The following is a 27,250-nucleotide window of genomic DNA, read 5'->3' as shown; positions in this document are numbered from 1 at the left end:
GTGATCCCTGAAGGCACCGCAGCTTCGAAGCGAAAAATCTCCAGTTACACGCCGTTTAGAAATATGGACATTAAATGCATCATCTCGTCGTCTCCCTTGCAATCTGAGGCGTGCCTGCACCGGGTAAATTTTCAATGGCATATTTGTTTTGTTGTGGGGGTTTATCTTCTTGGCGATGTATCCATTCTTTTTACCCAGGACCCACCGGACTTGCGCTGGTTTAAAAAAAAACGGAAAAAAAACCGAGCATGAAGTCACGGCGACGCATGCGAGCAGTGCATCAAGCACTGCATTCAACTAGTGCAGTGTTTTACGTTGACAAACCGAACCACAACACATATTCTACCCTTGGAAATATATATATATATTTTTTTATTGAATTAATATAAATATTTACTGTTTTGGCTATCATTTTCAGCGGAGAAAAGCATATTGCAGCCGTCTCGGGTCACTGGGCTGGTACCCTCCTCGAATATTTATAATATTTTTTTTAACCATTATAAATGCAGGTACGCGTGCTCCGGAAAAGGTCTTATTAGTTAACAAATATAACACTGGTCAACGGCAAATTTATGGTATGTTTTAAAAAAAATGTTTTTAGCTGATTTAGAACCATTTTGATGTGCTGAATCCAAATATCACATTTTTGTTTATTTTCGCTTTAGAAGTTCAAATAAACGGAGGTTCATGACCTGAATTGTGAACGATGACGTAACAGTTGATTTACAGCTGCCTTTATCAGTCTAATTATTCGATTTACAGTAAGCAAAGTTTGTAATATTTGATTAATAACGTTTTAACAACTTGGCAGAAAAACGAACAAGAGAAATGATCATCTCTTTCAGATTCAGCAATGAAAAATTGTCCTTTTGTTTTTGATAACACATGGTAATTAACCCTAATGTACATTATTGTACATAATTGAACCCGTGGTCTTAACTGGAGTTCAATTAGACTTGGTTTAAATAAGACCAAAATATTGTTCTGGAATCATGCATTAAAAAAAAAACATCGCTTTCATTCAAACAAGCAGTTTCAAAACACGTAATCTTCATTGATTATATTGTCCATCCATCCATTTTCTATACCAGTTGTACTCATTGGGGTTGCGTTGGGGTCTATCCTCGATGACTTTGGGTGAAAGGACTGGAACACAACTTTGACTGGTCGCCAGAGAAAAAGGGAAGGAGAACATGCAAAATCCACACGGGATACAGAGGTCCTAAGCCACAAGGCTACCATGCTGTCTTATTTTAACATTTTATAGTTTATATTTATGCCACAGTGAGTCAGATATAGTTTTATAAACAATTTATTTATACATAATATCATACAATGAGCAAACAGTTCATCTAAATATAAAGTCACAGAAATGTTGGCACTACACTATACAAAGGTGAGGTACTAAATGCTTCAATGTTGGAACTCATTTCAAGTCACGACAGGAAAACATAAGCTGAGCTAAATAAAATAGTTATAGGAGGGGGTGGGGCAGGGGGAATCAACAATTAATTGAAATTATGGACTGGCACAGTGAACAATGTTTTGCACTGGAGAACCTTGAAAAGTGATCAGGTACTCACAAAACAAACATGACAGCACCGCATGGGGGAGCGCACTCTCTCCCCTTTCTTTGCAAGAGTAGATGAAAATAGGCTGTAGTGCTTTACCGGGGGTTGGGGGGGAACAAAAAATAAATCTAACCCACCTACTTAACCTGCAGAAATACTTGCTAGAAAAATATAAATGCAGCACTTCAAGAACTTATAAATAAATAAATATGTTTGTGCATATTTGCTAAAGCGTGACACACACACGATGCATATAATCATATCTAGATCAAACAGCCACACAAACAATCTAATCTAAAGAGTTCTGTTGACAACCTTTTGCAGTTCAAGACAAACACTTCACTTAAGGAAGATGATAACAATGACGCACATGTCCTACACCGGGACATTGTGTTGGCTCAGAGTTGATTCTTGGGATGTAAACCCTGAGAAATGTGTCCGACGGGTCACACATTTTCAAGCATCCACACACGCGATCAAACAACCAAACCAAAAGAAAAAAAAAAACAGAAATATTACACACTGCAGGTCATCCATCCCTGCCATGATTGATCCTTAAATATTAAGTATAGAAGAAATGTAAATGAGCTACATACATAACACACAACATTGCAAGTTATTTTGTGTGCCACTTCCTGGTGTCTTGGAACTTCAGCCACCTCCTTGATGCAGGCTGGCATGGATGTAGTCTGGGAAAATTCAAGCAAAACAGAAAAAAGAACATGCGTAAGAAAAACAGGAAGCAGCTGAAAGAATTGTCACTTATCTACTGAAAATCTCAATACAAATGTTAGTGTAAGTGCTTTGCGTAAAATATGGAGGGTCTTTCTTTGGGTGATATTTCTGAAATGCTTTACCAGGTTTTAGGCATAGTAACAGGGGGAGACCAGCAGGTCAGTGAGCACCAGCAGCTGGTCATCTGTGAACTGCTGCTTATGCTGCTGCCAGTTGTCATGATGCGTTCTCCGAAAGTTGGACAGGGTTTTCTTCACAGTCATCTGCAGGAAGGTTGCAACAGTACGGTTGATTTACTAATGTGAAAAGGTACGCTTACAACAGACTAATATGACGTACTTCAATTGGTTGGGTATCATTGAGGTGGACACTGAGGTCCATTAATAGCTGGGGCATCCAGGTGGGTACATCATATGGGCTTGAGAGAATGCAAGCACTCAGCCCAAGAACACCAGCATGGCGCCGCACCAGGTCTGTGACAACATCAAAATGAGGAAAATGAGGCAGTTTTAAACATTCCTTGACTAAGCTCAATTAACCGACTCAATTTACAATAAACCATTTATCGCAGGGGTTACGTTAAATGAAATCGCGAAAGTAGCAACCAATTATTTTATATATTACTATATAAATATATGCATTTCAATACCAAATTTTGAAACTGCACTTTGGAGTGAGGTGCAATTATTTTAGTTGTCCGCTTGAGATGACCATACACAACACAAGCATATCCTTATTAAGCATGCCGCGCTTGTGTGACGTCAACAACAGACACTGTGTCAACAGTCAATTTCCTAGGTTAACCATTTTCACCGTTCCTCACAATCACAATGCTGGCAACGTAGTCAGCAAAAAGCATTATTGGTACAAAGAATTAACTCATTCCCTGCCAATGCCGTCATTCAGAATCCATCTCTTCCCTGTCAATGCCATCTCAAGCCTTCAATGATGTTTTTTAACAGGGAGGTTCTTGTGCAGTTTGTGTGTGAGGAATGGCACTCTGTAGAGGGCAACAATGCGTTGAGGTGAATGTCCCTCCCTCAGTGGAAGAAGAGGGAGGCGGGGTGCAACAGACAATGAGAGAAGGCAAACATAATGGCGGAAAAGAGAGAAGACAAATGAAAAAAATCTTAAAAATAAAATAAAAATCTTTCGGTAATAAAATCTATTGCGCCAGGGCTAGAACAATATTCCTGCGACCGACAGGAATGATGCCTTAGATCAGGGGTGTCAAACTCATTTTTGCTGGGGGCCACATCTTAGTTATGGTTTCCCTCGGAGGGCCGTCATGAGCGTGAACACATATACAGTAAATGTACAATTGCTCCATGTTATTACACATACACCGAAAAAAAAATTGATGAATTAATATATTTGAAACCAGAAGCCAGTAAAAAGTTGTTAATTCAATTTATTTTGAAATGGGGATTGGTAACAAAATTTTTTGCAATCAACGTTATATAAAAGGGAAGACAGTTTGCAATGTTATTTTAGCAAGAAACATGAAGTCGACGCACTTGACTTGCTTTCGCGGGCCACATAAATTGATGTGGTGGGCCGGATGTGGCCCCCCCGGCCCTTGAGTTTGACACCGGTGCCTTAGCTCATGCGGGGGAATAAAGGATGACGATCCAAGCCGATCGCAGTCACAAAGCTGACTGTTTCAGATGTGGAGGTAATTGCACTACACTGACCTTTAAAAAAAGAAATCTGTGATGCACAGAATCCGCAATAAATTACTGTACGCATATTTACAATCAATATTCCTAATTGAAATGATTTCAATTAATCTGTTCCAGACCTGCAAAAAAAATAATTTAAATACAATACAAATACAAGTTTGATTTTTTTCAGATATCGTCCATATAGTGTGACATATCAATGATCTGCCTATCTCCGACAGCACACCTTGATGTCGACCAATAGGATTAGGTATTGTGACCGGCGCATCACCTCCCGTGTTTGCTGTTGTCAACATACTTGCACCTTGTTGTCAACATTTATTCAGACGCATAAACCAAGGTATACCGAAACTTTAAAGCATGATTTGACAGAACGCCGGCATGTTTATGTATAACCATTAGTGCAAGCACTAGCTTGCTAGGCTATGGGACATTTTGTTGCCTGCTTGCGAGCCATATTGTATGACAAGTATGTGAACATACCTCATGTATCCTTGAATGGACAGCCCACTCCCGAGCACCGGTGATGACCACCACACGTTTTGCCTCATTTTGTTCTTTTTTCCCCCCATAAAATAAATTGGAACGATCTAGTGTTGTTGTCGCCATGGTACCAAGTGTATTTGGTCGCGTTGACCAGGAACATGTTTTCTGGTGCCGCTTCTCCAACAGTGTTTGATTTGACAAGAGAAACCCCGGTGATCGCAAAAGATGGAATGCGGTGATGTCAGAATACACGTCGTGTAGTGTTGCCACTGTCTGACCGAGATACGGCAAGATTTTATGGCAGTAGTCTTACATAGTGCAATCGTGAAAGACCAAATTTGTCTTTTAGTTTCATCCAGGCATTACTGTCGCACTTTTGTATTAGTGTGTTTGAACATTTGAAGGGGGCTCGTAAATCGAAATGCTCATAAGTTACTTATAAAACAAAGTACCACTTTATCGGTGGTTTTTGGGGTCACACTGGCATTCGTGCCTTACCGGCAGAAGGTATAGTGTCCACTGTTGAGCCGACACCCCTTTTTCTCTTTTTAGGGAGGCGGGTCTTGCACAGAGCCTCAAAGTGAGCCTGCATGGGGGCATCCATGCGCAGGAAATTGCACTGGAGGAAGCCACTGAGTGTGGTGGCTGCCATTTCTCTTACCTGCAGAGTAAGCAGATGGACACACACGCGCGCACACGCACACACACACACACACACACACACACACACACACACACACACACACACAAGCATCAGACAAACCTGAAGAAAAAATAATGAAATTCGAAACAACGAAACAATCTCTTTAGGGTTAGATAAATACTTTATTCACCTTGTATGGGTAATTGAATAAATTAGTGATTTGCCAATGAGTTTGCATGTACAATCTTTTTCCAAAACACCCTTTAGACCAGTGCTTCTCAACCATTTTGGGGTACTGGACCCCCTGCATATTTTTGATCTACCGTGAGAACCCCCTTTCAGTTGTTACATCCAAAACAAAACAGCATACTTACGCTGTTTCTTCTTGGCATAACACAACAGCATTATATTTATGAAGTGTTTCCAGAAATATGTAACAAACAGCATTTTATGCATTAGCTTTCAGAAATATGTAACAAAACAGAATTGTTATGCAGTAGATTTCAGAAATAAGCAATTAAACAATTTTTAAGCAGTAGTCTCTGAATGTGTAACAAAACAACAAAAACAAGTATAAATCTCAATGGATATCATAATAAAGTCCCCTCTGCAGTTTAGGTGGATACAGGTCTCAGTCACATTTGTGTCGAATAATCCTATTTCTATAAATGCCATAGGATCTTCTTCAAAAGATTTTCTCACGGACGACTTGTAATTACACCAAGAACCAGTAGGGGGTCCGCGGACCCCTTGTTGAGAAACACTGCTTTAGACGATCACAGAATCAGCTTGAGAATGGGAGTGAATGATCGTAAAACAAAATTGCGTTGTAAAAATTCTATCTAATGAACTGTTACCGCAGACGGCTTGTGCTATTTTGTAAATATTAAATCAGTGATGGAGACTGATATAGGACACATGCAACATAGTATGGATCACCAAAAATTAAGTGGATGGGCTAACCTCTGTAAAGCAGTTACATGTATGTATAAGGTAGAGCCTAACAAAAATGACTACTTCCAGCCATTCCCCACTCTTCCTCGTCTCTACTTCATCCCTCTCTTCCTCTTTCAATCTGAAAAATATCTCCATAGCAACAGATTACTGCAGCCTGTGGTTTCCATAGCAACAGTCAGAGGACCAGTGGAAGGGGGGTGGCGGGGATAAGAGTGGGGAGCCAGGAGGTGAATGCGGAATCACTACCGTGGTGCTAAAAGATGACAGGAAGCCGCCAGCACAAACAAACGTATTTAACGTAGTGTGGAGACTGACAGTTGAATTATGGTGGACTCACATGAACCCCTGTTTCAGATTTGAACTAGTTTGTGGATGAATGTTTGGTTTTTACCTCCAGCTGTTCGTCCTCCAGCAGTCTTATAACCAGCGCCCGCACGTCATTCATTGCTTTCTGGTCACTCATGAATGTGAACAGGTTATAAAATGCCATGATCTGGAGGTATGTCAGCACCGTGTAGCGAGCGTGCCAGGAGCTGCTGCCTGCAATCTGTGAACAAGACATTGCAGGTCAATAATGAGTTGAGCTTATGTCGCACCTGTAGAACAAAGTGCAACATTTACTGTTAGTTAGAGGTTTGTCTTTAGGGAATTTTAACAATTCACGCAATAGCAAAGGGGACCGAATGAGTTCAGATTAGTTGCGTGCTGCATTCATAAAACACGAAACGTTACCTAATACTGTTCTTTTAAATACTGTACTGGATGCCGTTCTTCAATTACCTGCCAGGTCAATTATCCACTTAAACACATCTTCCCCACAGGGGAAAAAAAAAATTCAGGTGGCTGTAAACACTAGCCAGAGGTGGGTAGAGCAGCCAAATATTGTACTCAAGTAAGAGTACTGTTACTTTAGAATAATATGACTCAAGTAGTAAAAAGTAGCCCTCCAAATAATTGAGTAAGAGTAAGAAAGTACTCAGTAAAAAAAAAAAAACTCAAGTACTGAGTAACTTAAGTCATAGCATGACCGTCAAATAAACTAAAATATTAATAATGTGCAAATTCAGATATTTCTCAACAATATCACTTAATGTAAAACATAAAATCTAAATATATATATATATATATATATATATATATATATATATATATATATATATGAATAAAATCTTTGCACAACAACAAATTAAGGTAAATTCAGCTCCAAGAATTGGTCGTATACCATTTTGTTTCCACTTGTTTTTATAATCTCTGCCTAGAGATCCTATTGTGCTGTTTAACAAGAACAAGGCTGCAGTGGATATAAAAAGTCCACACATCCCGGTTCAAATGACAGTTTTTTTTTTATGTAAGGAAATTTAGATCAAAATTTATCATTTTGTAACTTTTTCCACCATTAATGTGACCTAGAATTTGCACAACTGAATTCCATCCATCCATTTTCCATACCGCTTATCCTCAACTAGGGTCAAGGGCGTACTGAAGCCTAACCCAGCTATCTTCAGGCGAGAGGTGGGGTACACCCTGAACTGGTCGCCAGCCAATCGCAGGGACCATATAAACAAACAACCATTCGAACTCACATTCACACCTACGGGCAATTTAGAGTCTTCAGTTAACCTACCATGCATGTTTTTGGGATGTGGGAGGAAACCGGAGTGCCCAGAGACAACCCACGCAGGCATGGGGAGAACATGCAAACTCCACACAGGCGACACCGGATTTGAACCCGGGTCCTCAGAACTGTAAGGAAGATGTCGGCCCCCGTGCCGCTCACAACTGAATTGATTTAATTACATTTTAATTTAATTATTTATTTTATCTATTTGAGAGGGGCGGTGAAAATAAACAACTGAAATAATCTTGGATGTGACTGACTTGGACTTGTTTAACTTGCTGCCTTCTTAGTCATGTCACCATTGCAAAAGAGATCTTATGTCTCAACTGGTCTTTTACCTGGTTAAAAATAACGGCTAAATAAAATGTTTTTTAAAAAATCTGGTTGCACAAGGATAGACTTCCTCTTATAAATGGGATGCAGCTATGTTCAGGAGCAACCAATCACATTCAAACTCATGTTCAGTGCGAGCCAGCAAACACCTGCCACAAATTTAAGTGCCAAAAACCGACAACATATGCATAATTGATTAATAGAAGTAGCGAGAACATTGTAACGGAGTAAAAGTACTGCTTCTTCATTACCATATATACTCAAAAGTAAAAAGTATGACGCATTCAAACTACTCTGACAAGTACAATTCATCCAAAATGTTACTTGAGTAAATATAAGGGAGTAAATGTAGTCCATTACTACACACCTCTGACTATAGTCATGTTTCCACTCAGGGGTACAGTTTGGTACCCCGCCTCTCGCCCAGAGATAGCTGGGATAGGCTCCAGCACACCCGCGACCCTAATGAGGATAAGCGGTACGGAAAATGGATGGATAAACTGACTAAGTGCAATAGGCGGAAATTAATCTGTGCGCAAACTCATTTTAACGTGCCTGACCAGTTAGTTCTGCACCGAAGCATTACAGTGATCATTTTTTTAACAAAACAGGCTGACTCAAATTTTTGGAACCTAACTATTTTCAGTCATTATTGTCTAAAAAAAAAAAACCTGACTTTCAATCTAGAGGCGGCATATTGCTGCACGGCTCCCGCGGAGTGAGGAACATGTGGAGTGTTACAACACTTCTCACACATTTCAATTGTCCAAGAGAGTGAATAGATTTGTTCATAAGATATTTCCAACACTTTAAATTGGTTAATAATGTGTAAAAATAACAGAAAACGTGAGGACCGACCAACAGTATCGATCTGTGAAAAAATATTAAATTGACAGCATTTGGATACATAGGGTTTCCACCCGACAACGATTTGTACAAATAAAGGCCTCCTTTCAAATTAACGATCAGTATTCTCTGCAGTAGAGTAGATACACTACTATTATTCATTGACTAGTGGTCATAAAAATAAAAAAATAAAAATCTGAAAAAACTAGTTAGGTCAACTACTGTTGCTCGATGGCTTACCTCCTGCAGGACATTGAGGACCATGGGGATCTGCTCTGTGTAGAGGAGCCCCTGCGACATGAGAGACAGGCAGGTCTTTGCATCCCTCTTCAGTTCATCATAACTGTCATCATTTTCGACTGGAGCAATCTGGAACCATGCAAAAAGATGTCAGAATTAGTCACCTTCAGTCTATTTCAGTGAGTATAGTGAGTGGGTGAAGGAGCAGGTTTCAAGAAACCTACTTTGAAGAGTAGGGGCAGCAAGCGCAGGTGCTCAGGGACAGCGGTGGAGTAGGAGCGGCCGGCACTTGAAATCAGCCATTTTAACACTGCAAACAAATTAAGGGGAAGGGTGTTATTAAATGTAAAAAGTTATAGATGGATCACTCAGTGTTAACTCACCTGTTTTGAAAAGTTTGATCGCTTGTGTTCTCTCATCCTGCTCTCCCACCTCATTCTCCTCAACCACATGGTTTTGGATCTCCTCGTCGCCCTCAGTCAGGGGTTTCAGCTGTAACAAAATTCTGTCGGTGAAGTCCGAGATGCGAGGCGAGGTGGTTGGTTGAGTGTAAGGCAGGTTGACATCTATCATGAAGATGTAGGTCAGCACGCTGGAGGGAGGGGAAGATGCACAGTTCGTAAATCGTTTTCAAGGTCAAATCCAAGTTGTTTTTTCTCTTTTCAGGCAGCTAATACATAAATATTTATCCTTACTCAAAATAAATCTTTTACTTCAAGTTAATCCTCAAACTGAAACATTTACAAACAAAATTAGGTTTCATAATTACAGAGGAAATAAGATACATGTATTTGCAAGTAATTACAGTACTTTTGAGACTTAGACAAACTGAAAACAGCAGCACTGGTGGGGAACTTTAAGATGATAGAGAAAGGATAAGATTAAGAAACAAATTTAAGACAATCCATCCTCACCTTCCAATCCGCTCCCGTACATTTTTGTAAACCTGAGTCAGTTTGGGCTCCAAGTACTGCAACAGTCTGTGGAGGAGCTCTGGCACACGCCACTCCTGCTGAGCAAGGCCTCCCTGCAGCACATACAGGCGACTGGGGAGGAAAAGTACCCCCCCACAAAAAAAATAAAAATAAAATCAGCATTTTGTCAGTGGTATCAACATTATTACTAAGGCAAGCGATCTTTCTGCTGACCAAGCATCGACAAATGAGCCTCCCTCCCCATTGACTGGAGACTCCATGAGCATCTCAAACAGCCAGTGAAGTTTGCGAGGGTCTCTACTCTCCTGTAGATGGCAAAGAACAAACAAAAAGGTCATGAACTGCAGAATAAAAAAAGGACATGATGAATGTAGAGTGGGAAGGATTACACAGGCGGTGGCTATGCAGGTGCCCCAGTCTGCATATGTTTCTACGGTGATGTTGGACAAGGCTGTACGAAGGAGTGGACACAACACTTCCCAAAGGCTGCTCAACCTGCAAATTAGGCATTTACGTTGAAGATAAATCCAAACAATGTTGTGCAACAAAATAAAAATGAGCATGAGTCCTGAGTGAAAGTGCACCTTAGAGTAACTCCAGTGCTTGCATCCTCTGATTAGGCCAGATATGATCTCCGCAACACAACGCTGCTTACTCTCATGGGTGTCCGCTACCAAGCGCTCCATGTGAGGCTGCAGCAGAGGCAGGAAGGTGTCACTGAAATTGCGGAACAAACCCTGGAAACGGAAAAGAAAAAATGGGTTTCATAGTCCTTTCCTTAAAACAAAGCACTGTAAGAAATGCATTCACCTTGAACAAACAGAATCTGCGCGTGCTAAACTTGTCTTTGCCCTTTCGATCCTCTAGAGAGAGAAACTCAATAAACTGCTTGATGAATACTGGGTCTGAGAAATGGTCGTAGATGATCTGCTCCCGCTGCACAGAAAGAGGGAAAAAAAATTATAAAGTTCAATAAAATGCACTTGCAAAGTTTTCACTGTTGTGTGCACATTAATCTACACAAACCTCTGTCATTTCCTCTCTAGTTAGCTTCTGTTTGGGCTGCTCTTCCTCAGGAGCATACATCATCAGTTTCCTAGAAAATATTGTGATCAAAAAGCATAACAGCTAAATATAACACAATAAAACTCAACCAAGAAAACAAAATGATGGAGCAGTCATAAACATAAACCTTGGCCAGCTGTAGTAACCCCAATGAGTCTTTTCCACAAAAGCACAGAGATCCCAGTCCTGCTGAGTCCTTGGCAGGCTGTTGCTGTTATACTGCAGCCACTTGTTGTCTGGGCGGTCACCGGCCACTATACCTTCCGTCTCTTGAAGTGCACCTTTTTACACCAACAGACAACATTTTCCAATTTGTTTGATAAAATGTTTTTGAACAGCAAAGATGAAAACTAGACAAACCTTTGTGCTGCTTGCAAAGCTCAGAAGGACTGACTGGCACTTTCTTATGAGGCATTTTTATTTGTTTCATGATCCCTGCCACAGCTGATATTGCCACCTATTGGACGAAATAAAACACTTCAATTGCTCTAGTCTCTATCCATTAATGTCTAGCCATAATTTGTGTGCTGCTGTGAGGTGTGGAGGGGGCCCACTAACCTTGCGCACGTAGAGGGAGTCGTGGTTAAGGGTTTTGACAAAGAACAAAACGGCTGCCGGTGGGAGTTGGTGGTCATCTCTCAGGAGCAGTGACAAGAAGCCAATAGTGATGTGTTCAAATTTCCAAGGCCTGGAACATTAGAAACAAAGTTTTAGACAAACAAACACATTGAAGTGTAATGCGGTAAATATTACAACAACCTACAAGTTTCTGTTGCTGAGGGAGTTTAGCAAATCACCAATGAGCTGCTGGTACTTCCTAAAACATAGTTACAACATATATCAACCTTAACAATATTGACATCAAATAGATAATATTGAAGGTATGATACAGTAAGACGATCACGGCCATGTTATTAGAAAGAACTTACTTGCCAGACTCTAAATTCTTGAGTTCCTGTCTGTGAACTCCTTGTGATGTTTCTTCCTCTGAAGGAATAGGGTCTTTAGGAAAGGGATTTCCAGTGACCATAAGTCGTTTGGCTACATCACAGGTCTCTTCAGGGATCTATAGGTCGAAAAGGTACATTTTATTTTGGTGGGTTCTGTTCATGGTACGCATGTCTCAATCAAACATTATTCAATTGTTCTTTAAAAGTGTCATTCTTACTGAGAAGTCGATCCCAATGGTCTCATACTGTCGGTGAATTTTGTCAGCGAGGTCGTCGAAGAGCCGCACTATGGAGGGCTTCTCCAAAGACATGGCTGAACTGAGGCCAGATCGAACAATAGCAGGCCAAGTCAGGGCAATGCACTCCCAGTCATGCAAATTGGCCAGGCACACTCCACTGTGATTCCCAAGCAGACAATACAAGGCACCCTGGAAAGGCAGAGACAATCATGTGCTAACATTTAACACCTACTCTGATGCAAATCATAAATAGACATGATAGAGAAACATAATAGTTTGCCAATGTCATACTTTGAACTGTTGCTGTGTGACGCTGCTGTTGTCTGGGTTGAGAAACTCAAGGACATGGGGAATCACATCTCTACAGCAGAAATTGTATGTGCCAAGTGAAGTGAACAGTACACTTTGAGCTTTGCTACGTACCTGCAAAGAAATCAAAATATTTTAAGTATTTAAGTCACAAAACGGTAGACTAGAGTACGGTGAGTGAATCCAACTCATTTATGTCAACAGACAAAAACAAAATAAAGACAGCGTAACTCATAGCACACAGACGGTATATTTTTCAACATCCTCACTTGGCTGTAGGTGCTTGTGGAGAGGCGCAACAGATCCCTCATCAGCTCCTGGTGAATGCTCCTGTACCGACACCCTTCCACCGTCAGCTTGCGCAGCTGATAATCCACAAAGTGGTAAAATTTCAAAATGCTCCAACACAATGGCAAGATTTGATCAACTTACTTCGTGCTGGAGCATGACTCTGTCGATGAGCAGAGCTCTGATATGCTGCTTTCTGCCATGAAGCTGCAGAAAAAAAGTTTAAATGGCTTAACGTGAGCCTCAAGGTAACTTATTTCAATGGATTTAAACCAAACACATTAGATGCCACCACAACAAAGATTCTCACCCTGTTTTCCATCGATTTTTTCACAAGGTTGAAGCTCTTCCAGCGAGAGTCAAACTCATGTTTGTGGGAACCTTTAAAGTGCAGCAATTCACTGATAATCTATAAGACATTCAAGACAACAACAAACACTTTCAAATGATGGCTAATAAACTCTTTTTATCTTCAAATCATATATTTTCGTATTTTTTTTGGGGACTCAGGTGATCCACAAGTATTCACTATGTAATAAAGCAACTTTGTTCATAACAACTATGATATTGTCATTTTATTCACCGAAAAGTACACTTAAAAAGAATACTTAAAAAATATGATTGTCAGTCTATTTACCTTGATAATGGAAAAAAGAGACTTGGTGTCATCTTCAGAGTGTTCCAGTATATAATCTTTAAAAAGAGATAAAATAACATCAACTAAGACTTAGAAGAAGTGATAAGAACTTAGTTGGGGTGTGGCCACAGCACTTACGAAGCAACTGTCTCATCACATGACAAATGGAATCTCTGTAGTTCTCTTTGGACTCATCTGCAAATAAAGATGACATTTACATTATAAGAGAATACTCATAAGTTGTTCTTCAATGTACACTATCTCAAATGAAAGTGTTGAGCATACCATACTTTGTTCCAGTATACAGGGTGGTCTCCTCTAGAGTCACCATACTATGGACCCTGTTCCAAAAAGCACACAGAGGCATGTATCATTTCTCTATCACTACTGAGGGGGGGGGGAAAAGAAACAATACAAACACTTAGGGGATGAATTTAAACCAATGTCCCCTACAAATTTGACCACCAGCAGCTGCTCTCTCACTCTAGAGACCTAACATACTATAATATATTAATTGGCTATTTAACTAAATATTTCTAAAAACACTTCCAGTAGACTATGGACATTGAAGGTGAACAAATACACATCCAGAAATGTACAATATTAATTTAATACCACAACAATTTTGATCAGCAAAACTGCTCACAGTTCAGGTATAGGCTCTCCTTTCAAGGGAGGCATAAGACCACCGGCTCCCAAGAGACAGTGTTGAACAATGGTGAGACTCTGTAAGACATCATCTCTGCAGAGGAAAAAAACATGAGAAAGAACATGTAAATGCCACTATCGCACTTTAAAGGAAAACTACATTGGACCTGGATGGACATCACAATGCATTGTGCATTGCAACATACTTTGTGTTGCATTATACCTGCTCATTTCTTGTTCTCCCTCAGCAAAACTTTGAAGCCTATTCAGTTCTGGCTTAAGAATCAGGCCCAGTAAATAAAAGGTAAAGGTGGTCTCATCAGCACTGGGCACATGCCACCGGATGTCCAGGTTCCACAAATCACCTGGACGACCCCAATCCTGCATAGGACAATTATAAAGAAGGATAAACAAAGGGTTAAGTTCAAGTTCTACATTTTCATCACTTGTGATTATACAGTCCATATTAAATGTCATCGTGAACAACATGGAAAAGCCCCCCCCCCCAAAGAAAAAACAACCAACATGGGAGAGTAAAATGTGTCACCATAGTTGTGCGTGTATCCTTATTAGCATTTTATGAACAAAGAAAAAAATATAAGGCTTTACACATAGTGGGGCAGTGTATTTCAGAGAAACCATTGGTTGGATTTACTAAAGACTGACTCATTCATAAAACAAACATCCAGAGCTGCCGTAAGAGTCAAATTCACAAGAGAGACTTGACATCCAAAGTCCAGGGGACAGTAATACAACGATGTGTCCTTCTACTTAAAGTATATACATGTAATTGTAATTGTTTAAGTAACGCATATTCACCTTGATGGGTAGGTACTCTGTGATTGGTTGGCAGAAGCCACTTGGCACACTGCAATACTCAGTAGGATAGATGAGGGCAGTAGAGCGGAGGATGTGATGCAGTAGGTTGCATGCTAGGATATAGCCCTGCTTACACTTGAGGTGGAGGGTCAACTGCAAAATCTGGGCCAAGTCAGAGGAATAGGGCAGGAGCTTGTGACCATCCACTCGAGTAACCTGGGGGGCACATGGCAAAAAGACGCAATGATGCTGAAGTAAGGAATTTAAAATATATATATACAAAAAAAGAACACTGCATAGCTGTGAGACCAGAAAATTAGTTTGCCTCACCTCTGACAGTAGCTGCAGATTCCATAAAAACTCCTTGTCAAGTTCCTCTTCATGTAATACTTCTTCATCTGTTTTAATAAAATCAAAGTGTATATCAGGGAATAATAAGGACCTAAATTAGTCAAATACACTGACAGAAACTTCTTTTTTGGCCAACAGTTCACTTACTAGAAGCAATTTGGTGTATTTGACTACAGCAGTGAGGCACAAATATCTTAAGAGACTCTGCAGGGTGACACTGAAGGAACAAGAACAGTAGACAGTGAGCAGTAAGAATGGCGCTCAATTATTCAACTACACAGAGTACAAGGAGTCTACTAGAAGTATGGCATTATTTGGGGGATATCAGTCATAGTAAAGGGAACAATATTATAAAGGATCTAATTTAGGTGTGGCACATATTTGTTGAAGTTGATGAAAGGAGGCCACTATTTGTATAAAAAATAAAAATAAAAAACAGAAGGAAAAGTTACCTTGGCAGCAGCCCGGCACATATCTGCCACCATCCTTCCGGCTACATGAGTCTCAAAAATGTTGGTGGTTGCAAAGTTAAAAACCTTTTCCAGGGCCACCTGTTACAACCACAAACATGATCGTATTCATAATTAAATGTGAAATCCTTTTTTAAACATTTAAATGTTCTTCAGTGTTGACCTTGAAGATGTCCAAGGAGCACTGAGTAAGGATAGTGCTGAAGGTAGAAGATAAGCCGAGTTCCACCAAACTCTCCAAATGGGTCATTTTCTCAGTTTCTGTTTCCTCACGTGTTTGCTCTCGAGTGCTGCTGTCGATTAGGGCAAAGCACCTGCAGATATTATCAAACAAGCAAATACCCCTTTGTAATGGTAGAATAAAGCAGCTTCCTCAGAGAAGCAAAATACATGTAAATCTTTGCTCTTTACTGTTTTTATTTAACAGTGAAATCAATGGGCAAAATGTACATTAGTGTTGTACAAATATGTTATGCAACATTAATATGTATAGCATATTTTAAATAGCGGCACGGAGGCCGACTGGTTAGAGCGTCTGCCTCACAGTTCTGAGGACCGGGGTTCAATCCCCGGCCCCGCCTGTGTGGAGTTTTTGCATGTTCTCCCCGTGCCTGCGTGGGTTTTCTCCGGGAACTCCGGTTTCCTCCCACATCCCAAAAACATGCATGGTAGGTTAATTGAAGTCTCTAAATTGCCCGTAGGTGTGAATGTGAGCGCGAATGGTTGTTTTTTGTATGTGCTCTGTGATTGGCTGGCAACCAGTTCAGGGTGTACCCCACCTCCTGCCCGATGATTGCTGCGATAGGCTCCAGCGCGCCCGCGACCCTAGTGAGGAAAAGCGGCTCAGAAAATGGATGGATGGATATTTTAAATATTGTTAGCTACTTTTCAGTTGAAGAATGTAGCAATGTCACAGTCATCACACATTACTAGCTACTAGTGTTGCACCAAGTACCGATACCAGTACCGAACTGAAATGCAAAAAATATCACGCTACCAGTTTTTTAAAGTACCGGTATTTATATATAAAAAAAAAAAAATAAAAAAATAAAAAACATGGCAGCGCTCCAATTGTGTCTTAAAGGCCATTACACAAAAAACTGATGGTTAGCCAATGATTGCCTGTCTGCCGAGAAGTTAGAGAAATCCCTTTAAGTGTGGAGGAAGGGTTTTGTGTGTTTGTGCGTGCGTCTGTGCGATTATGCGTGAGCCAGTGGGAGGAGCAAATCACAAGGAGCCGAGCTTCTGCAGAGTGCACACTCAACTTCCTCATGGAGAAACAAGATGCATGAAGCACCATTTGGAACTACTCGCTACCAACCGCTCTTAGCTCTAAGAACTAAGATATCTTTGCACACGTTAGCAACAATCTCTCCCTGAACGTGGAAAAAAAACCTTGGAGATTTTTGTGGACATTAGGAGAGCGCACTCCCAGCATACTCCCCTGAATGTCAACGGAGCAAAAAGGTCCACTGTTTTGAGTGTCGTGGCTCCGTATGCAAATGAACAGCAACAACAGCACCCAGTGAGTGGGTACAAATGTGTTGTTTACAATGGAAGAAATCAAATGCAGTGAAACACAAGAATACTGCATCCTAAAAGCTTATATCATGTATAAGTGAAGTATTCGTAAATAATATACATTGATTAATATAATCATGGGAGGAAAAAAAACACTCGTTTCTTTACATTCTTGTTCATTGTTAACACCTGGTGCAACTAAAAGGTACATGGGCCTGGACAAATGACAAGGAAAATATTAAGAGTTGCTATCTAACCATTTTTCATGGTTTTCTTGATAACCAAAATAATATTCAGGTAATATATCTTTAGTGGTACCTGGCATTAAAATGAATAAGAAATTTAAGAAACCTGGATAGGCTAACAATTGTTTTTTATTACTGTACATATCATACATATACTGTATGGAGATATACAATTTTATAGACATACATACACATATAATACATATAAGGCATTTATTGATCTAATTATTGTTTGGAAAATGACTTTAAAATGGGCTAATTCCTTTATTACATTACTTTTAAAAATTACTTTCATTTGAATTAATGAAAATAAATAAATGTATTTGAAGTTTTGTCTGTTTTTATTCGACTGCTTTTACTGATGTTTTAGAATTTTGCCGTGGTATCGTTTCAGCACCAGTATCGAGGTACCTCATAGATAAAGTATCGAAGTCAGAATTTTGCTATTGTGACACCACTACTTACGCAATTTAAATATGATCATCATTCTTCAGCATACCTGTCCATAAACTGGAGCACAAAGTCTTCAAATTCTGCAGAGGCTGAGCACATTTCCTTTTCCACCTTAAAAGTTAGGCAAAGTTTAAAACAAATCCATATGCATGCTTAATTTACGTTATACAAATTGAGAGAATTGAGTGAACAGCGATTCACCTCTGTCAAGTCTGTTCTTTCATGTAGAACAGATGAACAGTCCACCAAAGGCACAAGAGTCACAAATGTAGCAATAAACTGGAAAGTGATCTGTATGGAGAGCAACATTTGGATATTTATTCATTTATGCCAGAAACAATTTAAGAGTACTTGAAAATGATCCCACCATGCTCTTGCTGAAGTCATTTGGATCAACTCCAGGCAGGGCCCTCATGAGTAGGGGCAACATGTGAGTGGGCCCCTCAGGAAGGTGCTTTCCACCAGACACTAGGCTCCGCGCTACACCGATCATGCAGCTTAGTGTGGCTGTCAGCTGGTGGGGCTCTGTTAGAGTTTCCAGTGCTGGGTATGTTCTAAAGAAAAGACAACAATAAGGCCTTGGTGTACATTCCAAAGAGTGTCCTTGTTTCTGGATGAAAGCGGAAATCTAGAAAAAAATGCAGAACTTTGGTCATGAAATATATATAACTAAAATGTACCTCTCCAGAACCGGAGGAATGACCAACTCAGGCCTCATCAGTGCAAGGTTCTGGAGAGCCTGAGCAGCATCGAGACTGCCTGTTTTGCTGAACATGGCCAGCAGTACTGGCTGCATCATACTCTCTACAAAATCTGTGATATCGTCCTCAGTGAGTTTATAATTGTCAGGGATCGGCGTTAACCATGAAGGCTTTCTGTAGCGCTCTCGATGCAGCCGTCGAACAACGCTGGCAGGAAGACGCTGCAGCAACTTCATGAGTTTCATCTGCATAGGACCGGACAGAGAAATGTTACACGTTATCTGTTGGTTTAAGTAATCCAAATGCAAGACTTTTTTCAAGGCCACTTCAATCACTTCTCGTTTACTAAGTATTGCACGACTACTATGAGTCGGAGAGGTGGGCTCATATAACGGAAGACATTTTGCGATATTTTTGATACCATATAAAATATTGCAGTGATATTATTACAGCAAAAATTACAACTTTGTCAACTTCAATATGTTTTCACAATGAAAAAATAGCAATGTACAACTTTGTCAACTTCAATATGTTTTCCCAATGAAAAAATAGCAATGTGGTTTATTGTCTTTGTGGCATTTTAAAGACATTTGAACAAAAGGGTTGATGATGTTACTTTTAAAGATAAAAGCAGGAAAACAAACAATATTTTTAAAGATAAAAGCAGGAAAACAAACTGCATACTGAAAGAAATGTATCCAGCCAGGGTAGGGTTTGAACCAAAGAACCTTGTTGCAACATGCTGCCACACTGGCCCACTGTGCCTGTTTTACTCATGCCTTCTCTATAAATAAAAGTTGCACATGGCTGCTCGTCTCATGTCAAATGGGGAAGAGGGGCTTCCTCAAACAGAATGGCATGTGTGCCTGCTCCTGGGGATATTTAATACTATTGCAACAATCTCACTCACGTGTTTTCTTGTTATTTCTGGACTAGACATGCAAACCAAGAGAGCCAATGGGATTCAGGAAGCAATGACAAATGTGTTAGCCCCTCTGATGCTGTTCGTATTGCTGACGTGAGTTGGAAAGAATCATTGCCAGAATTATGAAGATGTCTACCAAAGACTGGAAGTTGATCAAACAAACCCTGAGTGCACCGTGTCGCTGAAAAAAAAACTATAATTTATAGGAATGCAATAGACTTGCCAGATTAAATGCCACAATAGATTATCCATATTCAGTCATTGAAAGGAAGAAAAAAAAAAAAAAAAAAAAAAAAAAGGAACTGACCAACCAGCGACCGTGGTTTGATGGGTGGAAGAAAGATGTGATGCTGTTGAAAAGGCCAGTGAGCTGTGCTTGAGTTTGTTTACTTGGTCCACCCTGAAATTGACAGCAATTGGTGGTCACACCGTCTTTTATTTTGGGTATGTTGACTGAGGTGACCAGAATGCCTGAACAAAGGACAAACCAGAAGTGACGATATCCAAAGCACCGCATGGCCGATGTCGTAGGCATTGGTTAAGTATCGCGGGAACATCATCTGGCTGGTCCCCACGGGAAGATTCAAACTCCTCAAGACTCTTGTGAAAATCTGTAATGTGGTAACAGTAAAGGTAACTTATTAAGACAAATAAAACATATATTTGCAAGTTTTTATTAAAAGGAAATGTTTATTTTTATTACATGTTGATGTTTTTCAAAGAAGAGTCACACGGTTGGAACACAATATGTTATTTTGTATCTATGACCAACAGGATCAACTCAGAAACATGATAGTTTGTTTCTAACAAGCAGCGGTGGTTGTGAAACACACACATTGAGCCATAAACACAATAGTCATGCTGCACAGGAACACATGCACAAACCCTGAAATATGTAAAGCATGTAATATGCTGTGATGTAATTAATCAATTAAAAGGCACCTTGGGAATATAAGGATCCCAGTCAACGTAGCCGATGTTGTCATTGGCCAAGCGAGCAAAGAGATTCACCAGATTCTACAAAGTGAGCAAAGGCACATATAAGCAAGACTAAAACAGTGATAATGTTACAGCAGGTCATGAAAACACATTTTTACTGTCCTCACCAGTTCCCAGCTTGGAAGATTCTGCACCGATACCCACAAGTTGATCAACTCTTCAAACCACAACCTGTCAGAAAATCAATTTGGTCCATAAATTCATGTGGCACTCTACTGCAAAACATTTGAATAAATTCCTAATATACCGCAATTTGTCATGTACAGTATAAGGCACATGTTTTTTCCCTGAAAAAGGTTAAGTCGTTAGAGCGTATCATACATAGGTATAAGGAAAATGAAAAAAATTATTTCACATTGTATAAACGTATGCCTGTACCTGGGGTTGTGAAATAAGTGTACTTTCATTCCAATATGATAATGTCTAATGTTACAAATTTTATATATATAAATAAATTACGGTAAATAAGATGTTATATAAGTGTATAAGCTGTTTTTTTGTTGTCGTTTTTCAATGGTTTTAATCATGTAAAGCACATTGAGTTACCTTGTGTATGAAATGCGCTATATAAATAAATTTGCTTTGCTAAATTTTCGTTTCCCGCCATATTGATATTGTTATCATGTCATATATGTTGCTACGGCACTAGACAGCAGAAACGCTCACCCATGAGTTTGGTATACCATAAATAAAAAATGTCAACTAAAAGAGCTTGTTACGCAGCCGTTTTTAAAAAGAAAGTAATCACTGTTACAGATGGCGTAGGAAACCGTGAAGCAGCACGGCAGTTCAATTTAAAAAAATCGAACGTGAGATTGTGGAGGAAATCGAAAGAAAATCCTCCAAGATAAAGGACATGCAAGAGCTTCAGGATGTGGGAAAGTGGCGGAGAAGGAGGAGATAGAGAAGGAGATTGTAGCAGAACGGAGGGCAAGACGCTACGGGGACAGGTAAAATACTCCTTGGACTAAAATGTAAGCGTAAAAATCTTAACGTTGCTTAATCTCACAAAACTCCGAACAATGGTCACCAAAATTTATGTGAACAGCTATACTCATGCCCACTTCAACCCCTGAAAATACTAAAAAACTATCGCCCCAGCATTTTAGATTTTATGGAAGTTAAGCGTCTTCCTCATTAAGCAATTTTAAACTTAGTGAGCACCTACGGTGTAGTCTAGTGGTGTGCCTATATATACAGTACGTATCATCGTTCCATGTTTTGTTTCATAGTGTTGTTTCACTACACTGTATATGATACGTTCCTGTTTAGATCCTTTGGCACAATAAGAGTGTAGTGTGAATAATAGTAGTTTGCTGTGACACATTTTGGTATTTATGTGCAAAAAGACACCTACCTGGGTGGAATGTGACCAAGTTTACAAACCCACTAATTAACCAACTTATACGGATCAAGGCACTCTTACTTGAAGCCCTTATGATGCAGCTCCGGTGGTAGAGTTGTGGGTAGAAAGAGTTCAAAGTAGCAGATTGCTGTCTGCATGGTGACGTCAAATGGACAAAATAGTGGTCTCCACTCATCCAGCATCTCCTGGGTTGCAGACTCTGGAAAATATCTGTATGAAAGGATATCACATTAAAGTCATTCATATCACATTAAGTATCAAAAGCAACACAACATCTTAGAGAGGCCTCTCAAATATGGACAAGGCTCAATAGATGTGTAACAGATCACATTCTCACACACCTTCTGGAATATCTCCGACGATGCAGCTATATAACTGTAAACAACAAAATCCTGATCTTTATACAAACTACATTCCATGTTTCTAAGAAAGGGTATACTGTATTGACAAGCGATTGCAGTAAACAGGCCCCAGCAGCACTGAAATGTATGTTCAGCAGGGGGGAGATGATAAATCACACACCTGGCATATTCTGGTTGTGAGCATCAATCCAGTGGTTCGAATGAACCCATAATCCCACTGGGGGATTTCTATGGTTCATTATGCGTGTGTAAACTCGCCAGTTTATGTCAGGTCCCTAGCCTCCTTTGGGGAACTACGGCCACTGCTACTTGCAGCCAAAAGCCACTTGGCCCTGATTATTTGCCAGCTGACCACAAATTACACTCTCTCGTCCCAGTGACAGGAAAAACTCTCACACAAAACAGAATTAGACAAGATAATAGGATTATCTGACTAAGTGCGAAGTGAGGGACATTCTAGGGCTCGCCTAAGCAGCATGCACAAGAAAACATGGTGGTCAACGTCCAGGGCCATCTTATTTATGGACACCAGAATCATAATGCTCATCTTCTGTAAATACAGAGTCCACAATATGCCAGTGTATTAAAGGAAGTACTCATTCTATTTATTACATTAATTTGAATCCCTGAAGTGACAATTTCATTTATTACAAGTTTTACATAAGTTCACTCTTTCTTGATTGATTTTCTGGGAAACATTCGTATTCTATAGTGCATTGCAATAACACAAAATCTTAATAGTGAATTTATCTTTTTTTTCTAGTAAAAACATTTTACTGTACTTATTTTAAGAGAGTTTAAACTTTTTTCTAAATTTTCAGCAGGACAAAAAGACTTGTTTTAAGATACAGGATCTTTTTTGAAGAATCATTTCAATTCAGAAGTATATGACTTGTTTAAATTACCAAAATGGTTAACACACCTCTTATCAAGATAGAAAAGAAAAAAAATGTTCAGATTTAGCAACCTTTTGATTTTACAATAACCCCATTGTCCTTTTTGATATATTTATGGAAATGACTGCATGGATAAGGAAAACAAGTTGTACTTACGGCCTGCAGCTTTTCACAAGTGTCTTCAACACACCTTCCACAGAGCTGTAATAATAAAAACACAGAAAAGCATCATGGTTATGTCCAAATTGAAGAATCCTATGTAAAAACACAGCAATTCCTTCACAGCAATGTGGTTTGAATAGGACCCCATGCATACAGAAGCCTTTTCACACGTTCCTGGTGTATAGGTTTGAGGATGTATTAACAGTATGAGAATACTAATTGTGACTGACAATTTTAACACACACAAAGAAACGTCACTTATTTGTAAGAGGTTGTGCTGCAGTTGCGTTAATAACTTTCACATTGCCTGGCATGATAACGTTGGCATTAAATTTAAAAGCAGAATACTCAGGACTTGAGTCACATAGAAGTGTTGAAAGCTCTGGACTAATAGAACCAGAGCTTTGGTGCGCCTCGCCCACAATGTGCTCACATGCACACTGAAGCCATACCTAGTTGGAAAAGGCCTGCTGAACCCAATCACCAACTGCACATGTCGGCATCGTTCTCTTGATGCTTTTTAGAGCTCACACACTTGGATTATAGTAGTGGTTCCAAGTCAAATCATGGGTGAAAGTCGTCAACACAAAATGTCAATGTATAACACTTTAAGCTCACAGAATAAATAGATACATGCATCGCAAAACCGTCAATCAAGAGCCAATCATAAGATGCCAATTTAAAGCACCTAGACACTCAAAGACTGAGATCCTTGTTCCAGAGTATGTTAGGAATGAACCTGCACATTTCCCCAGACACATTCTAGGACGGGAAGAAACGTTACAGGAGTTTCTATTACTCCATGACTAGACTGGAACTACTGTGTAGTGTTTTTGTTTTACTCGTATGAAAATACAGTCCATATAGTACAAGCTCTCATTATGATTTCTATATGGGCATTTTTAGAATGACCTCTCAAAAGGACAGTGGTTGGGGGGGGGGGGGGCATTGTTAGCTGCAGTGCAACAAGCTCTAATATAAGTGAAATGTTAACATTGATTTGTCTTCTGATCCCAAGCTGCGTATGGGCTCTCCAGTTTTCACATGCAATGTCGTAAGACGTGGGTGTCTCAAAGGATGAATTCAAAAGGAAAACACAAAGAAGAGCGATGTTGTCCTTACCACCTCTGAACCAATTTTATTATAACGAGTTTAGAGGATGATCGGGGCCATGGAGAACTGAATGTGAAAGGGGACAAAGGCATAAAGAACACATTCAGCACCAGGCAAAGTGTCAATCATGCAGAATATGAACATATGACACAGCTATATTGTGGCATTTGTGTTGTTTTGAAAAAGGTGAGCTGGTTGTCAGCCAAAGCAGCTTGTTCACATCAGCTGTAACAATACAGCTATGCTTGCAAAGCATTATAAACATATGTTCGCATAGCACCATACAAGAGCACCTTGCACTGCTTGCTTTAAGAACACGGCGGATGAGCACCATTTAAATGCCTCTCAAAAGTTGCATAAAAAATGTAAGGCAGTGTGAAAGGAGTTAAAATACTGGTACGGTACAGTAGGTCCACTTGTCCACACAAAACAAGTCAAAATATTGTTTTATGGCTCCAAAGCCCTGATTTACTAAGATCTCAAACAGCAGACGCTAAATTTGTTTTTCACTCACTCCAACAGATTGCATGCAGTTGGCAGCAGGCTATAAAAGTGGATGACACAGCTGTATTTAAAAGAGGGTTTTGCGCTTTAGGTAGCTCTAATGGTTTTCACCATAGAACATGTGGGAGAGCTCCGCAAGCACAAAATTAAGTTTGAAGTGACTGAGTTGGAAGTGAAACAAGGAGAGTCCAACAAACATAATTTAAAGAAAATAAATCCATCACTCTGATAATTCTGCATGAAGCCAGCAACCATATAAAATCCATGTTTTATTGGATTTAACTCGCTTCGAGTGCGTGTCAATTGAATGTACTGTATCTGCCCAAGTTGCGTAACATTGCATTTAAAACTTGGGACACCACACCCCACAAATTGCTCTTGGAGAGGCCAGCACCAATTGTCACAGTGTGCTAAAATGACCCACACGTAAGGAAATGGACAGGTGAAAGTATTTTTATCATAGGTAATATGGCATGACTCCTTCTTGTGACTGGCTCCAAGTTAGGCGTCTCATTCAGAAGCTCCAAAAATTAATTGCACAAAAGACAAAGTCGTAATATTTTTTTTGTTTCTGGCTGTTCTCCTTGTTGCCTCTCATTTCGCCTGCACTACACTGGCACAACTGTGCTTGCTAGTTGTCACCTGCCTTTCAGACACACAATTTAAACACACAAAAACAGCAAATGCTGTCTGAAGTTTGATAAATCAAATTGCATGTGCTAAATTAATCTATGTGCATACACTACCAGGACGCACAAAATGTATTGCGCTAATAATATTGCCCGTTTGATAGACATTGCACAATCATGAGTGCACCGTTTAGGAGATCAGCTTGTACATCTGTTTGAGTGAGCAATAAAATTTGCACCAGTTTTTGATAAACTGAGTTAATAAATATGAATTGTGTACAGCTGTATGGTGTAATTTAGAGTACCGTATTTTCACGACCATAAGGCGCACTTAAAAGTCTTAAATTTTCTCCAAAATGGACGGGGCGCCTTATGTGTGCACGGAGTTCCGAAATCTATAAATGTTGTTGTGTAATGAGCGCTCCGCTTGACTGACTGGGAGCATTTCCTGCCGACACGCTGCTTATATAGAGGAAAAGCGGATGTGGCTGAGGACAGCATGCGGCCGTTAAAGGGGGAAGGGTGCGCGTGACAGAGGACACTAAAGGCACGCCCCCAGTGGGTATATAGCGCCGGTATGTGCATTGTGCATAACAACATCAGTTCGGCTAAGGACCCCGGAAAATGGCACCTACGTAGAGACACGCATACGTAGCACAGTTTAAATTGCAAGTATCAGTTACGCGGAGGAACATGGGAATCGAGCAGCCGCGAGAGAATTCAAGATCAACGAATCCATGGTTTGCAAGTGGAGGAAGCAGAAAAACGAGCTTCGCCGAGTCAAGAAGACGAAGCTGAGTTTCCGAGGAAACGAGGCGAAGTGGCCCGAGTTGGTCTTCCAACAATGGATTAATGAGCAAAGAACAGCCGGGAGAAGCGTATCTATAGTCGCCATTCGACTGAGTGCAATAACTCGGAGCTTGCCATCATTCCGGGAGGCTTGACGAAGGAACTCCAACCGCTGGACATCGGTGTAAACAGGGCGTTCAAAGTGAAGTTGCGAGCAGCGTGGGAGCGATGGATGACAGATGGCGAACACAGCTTTACTCAGACTAGATGACAGCGCCGGGAAAGTTACGCCACAATTTGTGAATGGATTGTGGATGCTTAGGCTAACGTGTCTGCTTGCACTGTTGTTCGAGCTTTCGTAAAAGCCGGCATCATTGCTGAACAGCCCCCCAGCAATGAGACTGACTAACAATGACGAGAGGGAACCTGGCGTGTTTGATGGAGAACTTGCCCAGCTGTTCATTTCGGATACAGAAGATGCGGACTTTGATGGATTTGTGGATGAGGATTGATCAAAAAATAACGTGAGTACATTGTTAAATACTTCAATAAAGAAAGTACAACCGAACTCAGTTTTGCTCCCGCTACCTTTTTAAAACCATTGTTTTTGTGTGCATGCATGCTACTGTATCTTTTAAGATCGCGTATGTTTTACCATGCCTGTGCCCAATAATACGGTGCGCCTTATGTGTTAAATAGAGAAATACACCCCATAACTGAGACTGCACCTTTTAATACGGTGCGTCTTATGGTCGTGAAAATA

At 40.1% G+C, this 27,250-nt stretch overlaps 1 protein-coding gene across 1 annotated transcript in view; it reads right to left on the bottom strand.

The window, feature by feature from the left end:
* Positions 1–1,296: 1,296 nt before the first annotated feature.
* The window catches only part of psme4a (proteasome activator subunit 4a), a 29,777-nt gene continuing 3,823 nt past the window's right edge, over positions 1,297–27,250 (bottom strand). The window contains exons 4-46 of the mRNA XM_061689348.1: positions 23,447–23,491; positions 22,093–22,242; positions 20,774–20,837; positions 20,610–20,684; positions 20,156–20,278; positions 19,975–20,067; positions 18,722–18,987; positions 18,409–18,595; positions 18,243–18,332; positions 18,088–18,152; positions 15,986–16,136; positions 15,805–15,903; positions 15,500–15,569; positions 15,332–15,399; positions 15,002–15,217; positions 14,406–14,563; positions 14,181–14,276; positions 13,820–13,875; positions 13,673–13,729; positions 13,535–13,590; positions 13,208–13,306; positions 13,042–13,104; positions 12,879–12,974; positions 12,592–12,723; positions 12,280–12,489; positions 12,041–12,177; positions 11,875–11,928; positions 11,670–11,799; positions 11,472–11,568; positions 11,239–11,392; positions 11,073–11,142; positions 10,857–10,982; positions 10,436–10,783; positions 10,260–10,351; positions 10,026–10,157; positions 9,495–9,703; positions 9,336–9,421; positions 9,112–9,240; positions 6,466–6,621; positions 4,973–5,135; positions 2,646–2,779; positions 2,429–2,569; positions 1,297–2,260 (exon numbers count right to left, since the gene is read on the bottom strand). Of these exons, the coding sequence (XP_061545332.1) occupies positions 2,435–2,569; positions 2,646–2,779; positions 4,973–5,135; positions 6,466–6,621; positions 9,112–9,240; positions 9,336–9,421; positions 9,495–9,703; positions 10,026–10,157; positions 10,260–10,351; positions 10,436–10,783; positions 10,857–10,982; positions 11,073–11,142; positions 11,239–11,392; positions 11,472–11,568; positions 11,670–11,799; positions 11,875–11,928; positions 12,041–12,177; positions 12,280–12,489; positions 12,592–12,723; positions 12,879–12,974; positions 13,042–13,104; positions 13,208–13,306; positions 13,535–13,590; positions 13,673–13,729; positions 13,820–13,875; positions 14,181–14,276; positions 14,406–14,563; positions 15,002–15,217; positions 15,332–15,399; positions 15,500–15,569; positions 15,805–15,903; positions 15,986–16,136; positions 18,088–18,152; positions 18,243–18,332; positions 18,409–18,595; positions 18,722–18,987; positions 19,975–20,067; positions 20,156–20,278; positions 20,610–20,684; positions 20,774–20,837; positions 22,093–22,242; positions 23,447–23,491 (5,137 nt within the window). The 3' untranslated portion in view covers positions 1,297–2,260; positions 2,429–2,434. The remainder of the gene's footprint in view (positions 2,261–2,428; positions 2,570–2,645; positions 2,780–4,972; positions 5,136–6,465; positions 6,622–9,111; positions 9,241–9,335; positions 9,422–9,494; positions 9,704–10,025; positions 10,158–10,259; positions 10,352–10,435; positions 10,784–10,856; positions 10,983–11,072; positions 11,143–11,238; positions 11,393–11,471; positions 11,569–11,669; positions 11,800–11,874; positions 11,929–12,040; positions 12,178–12,279; positions 12,490–12,591; positions 12,724–12,878; positions 12,975–13,041; positions 13,105–13,207; positions 13,307–13,534; positions 13,591–13,672; positions 13,730–13,819; positions 13,876–14,180; positions 14,277–14,405; positions 14,564–15,001; positions 15,218–15,331; positions 15,400–15,499; positions 15,570–15,804; positions 15,904–15,985; positions 16,137–18,087; positions 18,153–18,242; positions 18,333–18,408; positions 18,596–18,721; positions 18,988–19,974; positions 20,068–20,155; positions 20,279–20,609; positions 20,685–20,773; positions 20,838–22,092; positions 22,243–23,446; positions 23,492–27,250) is intronic.

Source organism: Phycodurus eques, chromosome 11 (assembly GCF_024500275.1).
Source record: "Phycodurus eques isolate BA_2022a chromosome 11, UOR_Pequ_1.1, whole genome shotgun sequence".
In the NCBI taxonomy this organism is placed as follows: Eukaryota; Metazoa; Chordata; class Actinopteri; order Syngnathiformes; family Syngnathidae; genus Phycodurus; species Phycodurus eques.
The sequence above is the reverse complement of the archived record's forward strand: the minus strand, read 5'-3'. Positions and strand labels throughout refer to the sequence as shown.